Raw genomic sequence first — 4,693 nt, forward strand, 5'->3', positions numbered from 1 at the left:
TTATTAAACTTTGATGCATAATTGAAATGCTAATGTTTAAACTATCTACCGTATTTAAATTTGGAATTACAAATGTATTTAATTTTATTTATTTTTAAATAATTTTTCAATACGAACATCAGGACATGCTTCAGAATAGAAGCTGCATACACAGGTTCAATCACTTCTTCACACAGCAGCTGAGAAAAAAACAAAAATAAACATAACTAAATTTAAAACTATTCAAAAAATTTGTCAGTTAAAAAATATATCACTAATAATTTTTTTTCTCAGTGTTACTTCTTTTATCAATCTGGTTTCAAAATTAAAAGAAAAATAAAATTGAGATTTAAACCCAAACTAGTAAATTATTATTAACCATTATATAGCCATTATGCATCTCATTTTAAATGTTTTGATTTTTTTTTCCTTAAACATTGTTGTTAAAATATGCATATAAAAAAAACCACAAATACCGTCAAAATGAACATTTGAGAATTAAATCCATCATATTTACTTTATTATTAAAATTTATTAATTTATCTGTGTTATAATATTTTGACATTTATTTCTCAAATATTTTTCTAACATTAATTTTTATGACAAAAAGTGTCCAAGGAATTGCGAATTTTGAAAATACAATAGGTAGTAACTGTGATCTGAAAATTCGTATTTTTTTTTTAATTACATCTGAACACAATTAAAAATATATTTTAGTTCGTTTAAATTAAATCATTCCAAAATAATTTAAATTATTAAATGTAATTAAAGACATATCTAAGTTAGTTTAAATTAAATAATTCCAAATCATTTTACAGAGGATATAAACATTTATTGAAAAGGATACCAAAGTGAAAAGTTAAATTTTTAAAAAAATCACAAGTGTTAGAAAAATTAACTTATACATAAATTAACCATTATTTTTCTATAAAAGAAAATATTCAAACGTATTTTTATGGAAAAGGCATATTTTTTCTAATTAAAAGTGGTAAAACTTTGAAGTCAACGCTGATTAAAAACACGGTTGTCCTATTGGCATATCGCACTAAGCAAGAAATCATGGAAATGTCCGAGGCACTCCGATGTCGATCACCCAGCTTCTCCCTCTTCCCACGTGCACCCATCTCTTCCACAGAGCACCCTCAGAATTTGATGCCCATTTCACCAAAATTCAGTTCAAACACAAGGCTGTCGGTGACAACGGCGAAGAAAAAGTCAAGCATCGAAGGTGTGAGCGAAGAGTTGACCGCCATAGCTTCTCTGAACCTTGACTTCGCACCCTCGCGGAGACGGGTTCGTTCAGCTTTCACCGAGGTGCACCAGCAGCTGGACCATTTCTTGTTCAAGGTTAGTTCTTACTTACCAATTTGTCATCTTTGCAATGAAGCTTTGGTTGCCGCGGTTTCATCTTTCAGACTTTTGCCTTGTTAAAGAATCACTCATTCATTTTGATGTGTCAATCTCTTCCCCTGTTTGTCTGGGGTTGGCAAACTAGGCTGCTCCTGCTGGGATCAAAACTGAGGAAGTAAGCTTTTTCTGTTTTTGGCAAACAATCTCTATGTTCTTTTGTTCGTTTGGTGAAAAATACGATCAATTTCCTTGCTTGTTTATTAGTGGTACGAAAGGAACTCCAGGGGATTGGAAATTTTCTGCAAAAGCTGGATGCCTGAATCTGGCGTTCCACTCAAGGCTGCTTTGTGTTTTTGTCATGGATATGGCAGCACTTGCACTTTTTTCTTTGAAGGTGGTTTGTCATAATTGCATGCCCTAAACCCTTACATATGGTTTTATTCAGTCTAATGATAAAATAATTGTCATTTAGTCTCTCATTTAAAAAAAAAAAAAAAGAACTTGTAATTTAATACTACGAGTTTTAGTCTCTAGTTGAGGCAAGTGATGTATTATGATCAATGTAACCCGTCTCATCTTGTGGGAGAAGTGAGGAAAGCTTTTGTTCTCGTTCTTGTACACTTGTAATGTAGTTGAGTGTCTGTTTTACTTGCAGATTTTGTACTGTTAAATGTTATGAGTTTTGCATTGATCCCTTTAAATAGACAAAGCAACAAAGATTAACAGAGACTGTACAGGGGAGAAAAATATTCTCGAGGACTAAATTACAACTTCTTAAAAATTGTAAACAAAATAGAAAAGTCACGAGTTAGAGTGGTAAAAAATATAATTGATCCCAATTTCATTTTAAGAAGTAGCTAATTTTCCCTTTGTTGTGTGTTGTGCTATCAATTTTTTTTATCAAAGCTAGAAACTTGCCAAATGTAACAGGGGAGCATTTGATTTTTTATTCAGGTATTGCCAAAAGAATAGCTGCTTTTGGGTATGGTGTTTATGCTATGGACTATCCAGGTTTTGGTCTATCTGATGGATTACACGGTTATATACCAGATTTTGATGATTTGGTTAATGACGTTATAGAACATTATTCAAAAATCAAAGGTAAGACCTTTTTTGCATCCATGATGTCATATTGATCACTATTGTAATTTGTAATCTTTCATATGGGAAAATGCATGCATTATATTTCAATTGACAGACAGGCCTGAGGTGAGTGGGTTGCCTCGATATATTATGGGGCAGTCTATGGGTGGAGCAATTGCTCTTAAGGTACATTTGAAGGAACCAAACACTTGGGATGGAGTAATCCTTGTTGCACCTATGTGTAAAGTAAGCACGTTCCTCTGTGTTGCAGTTCATGTCACCGCCTCATTAGTATAATTTTTATGTTCTTATTCATTATATAGTTTGAGAGCGTTGAACTGTTTTATTCTTATCACGTCTTTGTCATCTCAAAGGTTCAGCTTTTGATTTTCTGAAGGTTCTACACTCAAAATTATATGTTGGCAATAAACGTCGGACATGACAAACATTACCCTCCAATAATTCAATAGGCCCTGTCAATATTAGAAAGAGAAGAAAAATGTAATATGTATCACTGAGTTTTATGATCCGATTATGAGTGGATCTAGTTTTAAAGTTTGTTTTCCTTATCAATAATTTATGTTTGTGATTTTCTTTATAATCGGTATCCGATGTGACACTTTTCTCCCAGTAAAAATGAAAGGAGTCCAAAATCAATCTATAGGGAAATGAAACCACCCATTAGCCTTTCTTGAGAATATTTGAATATATATCAGATAAACCCTGATTTATTCTTGTTTTGGTGCCAAGATCGCAGAGGGTATGCTACCGCCAACTGCAGTTTTGAAGGTATTAAGTATTCTGTCTAAAGTGATGCCAAAGGCAAAGCTGTTCCCACACAAAGATATATCAGAGCTAACTTTCCGAGAACCTCGCAAGAGAAAAGTGGTTGGTAATTTTGTCAACCCCTAAATGTTCCATGCTTACAAGTTGAAATGGTGGTGACATGCACCCTTGCCTTAATTCTTATATAGTGATTTAAAGTGCATGACTGAAAGTGGTCTGAAAATGAATTGATCCACAGTATCTTCTATAATTGATTGTTGTGAATGTTGAAAAAACTTCACGCAGAACTAGTCCCTGAAAGTTTGCACAACTCTACAAACTAATTATAGGACTTGAATCTTTCCTTTACAGGCTGGTTACAATGTTATTTCTTATGATGATCCAACACGATTGAAAACTGGCATGGAGCTTCTAAGTGCCACTCAAGAAATCGAGTCACAATTACATAAGGTGCTTAGTTTTTGCTTTTTCTTCCTTCTGTAGTTCTGTTACATTTAATTTTCAAGAACAACATGTGGATTTCTTCTCTGGTTATCTGTGTTTTTTATCGTGCAGTAACTGTCATATAAATTGAGGACATTTATATCTATTGAGAGTAATGCAGGTTTCAGCTCCCTTATTGATTCTTCATGGGGCAGCAGATAAGGTGACAGATCCATTAGTGAGTCAATTTCTTTATGAGAAAGCTTCTAGCAAGGATAAGACACTGAAGATCTATGAAGGAGGTTACCACGGTATCTTGGAAGGAGAACCTGATGACAGAATTTCTGCTGTCCATAATGACATTATCTCATGGCTTGATTCTAGGTGCTAACTTGAATGAGGTTTATACTTCATATTTTAGTGTTGGCATCACCGACATATTTTTTATCTTAGTGAACAGACAACCTTTACAAAAGTTATCTCAAAGGAATAACACCTCTGTTGCTTCTTATTATGGTAGTTATATGTACATGTCAATCAAGCTTTCCACCTTATCAGAAGCTCATTTACTAGTTTAATCTTAAAGTTCGCTCATTTATTAAGCTTTCTACCTTGAATATTGTAGAGTTTAATGTAATTGCTTAACAAAGTCAGAATTATGTATTGGAGATATTTATTCAAATTCGTACTAGTAAATTTTAAAATAACACTATTTAAAATCTATAAAATATGCAATTTTCCTTTTTACATTGTTAATATGCAATATATATTTATTTTGTTGATTACCGATCTCCACGGGAGAATTGAGTTGCCATCTTTAATAAAGTTTTCCTTCCAAAAAAAAAAAAACATTGAGAGTTCGTTAGATAAATAAAGATCGAGAAAAACCTAACAAACAAAACTTATATTCTTTTATTTAAATATAAATCATAATACTAGGATTTCATTATAATTAAATTAATTTGCGTAAATAGACCAATAAAATGTCTATTCTACTAGTAAATAATTGATAAAGAGAAAACAAAACGATACATTAATAATATATTGAGACATGTTTGAATAAATTTCTTCT

General features: G+C 32.2%; 1 protein-coding gene across 3 annotated transcripts; it reads left to right on the forward strand.

Moving 5' to 3' along the window:
• The first annotated feature begins 981 nt into the window (after positions 1-981).
• Positions 982-4,304, forward strand: LOC106770842 (caffeoylshikimate esterase). 3 transcript variants are annotated; one of them, XM_022785763.1, is made up of 9 exons: positions 982-1,326; positions 1,475-1,504; positions 1,594-1,723; positions 2,284-2,430; positions 2,528-2,658; positions 3,163-3,300; positions 3,550-3,648; positions 3,803-4,037; positions 4,195-4,290. In XM_022785763.1, exons 1-8 carry the CDS (start codon positions 1,039-1,041, stop codon positions 4,010-4,012), a joined length of 1,173 nt encoding a protein of 390 aa, XP_022641484.1. In that variant the 5' UTR covers positions 982-1,038; the 3' UTR covers positions 4,013-4,037; positions 4,195-4,290. The 3 variants fall into 3 exon arrangements, with proteins under 3 accessions (XP_022641484.1, XP_014512154.1, XP_022641485.1); XM_014656668.2 differs by having other exon boundaries at positions 3,803-4,304; XM_022785764.1 differs by lacking the exon at positions 4,195-4,290 and having other exon boundaries at positions 3,793-3,968.
• Positions 4,305-4,693: the final 389 nt, after the last annotated feature.

Source organism: Vigna radiata, chromosome 8 (genome assembly GCF_000741045.1).
Source record: "Vigna radiata var. radiata cultivar VC1973A chromosome 8, Vradiata_ver6, whole genome shotgun sequence".
Taxonomy (NCBI): domain Eukaryota; kingdom Viridiplantae; phylum Streptophyta; class Magnoliopsida; order Fabales; family Fabaceae; genus Vigna; species Vigna radiata.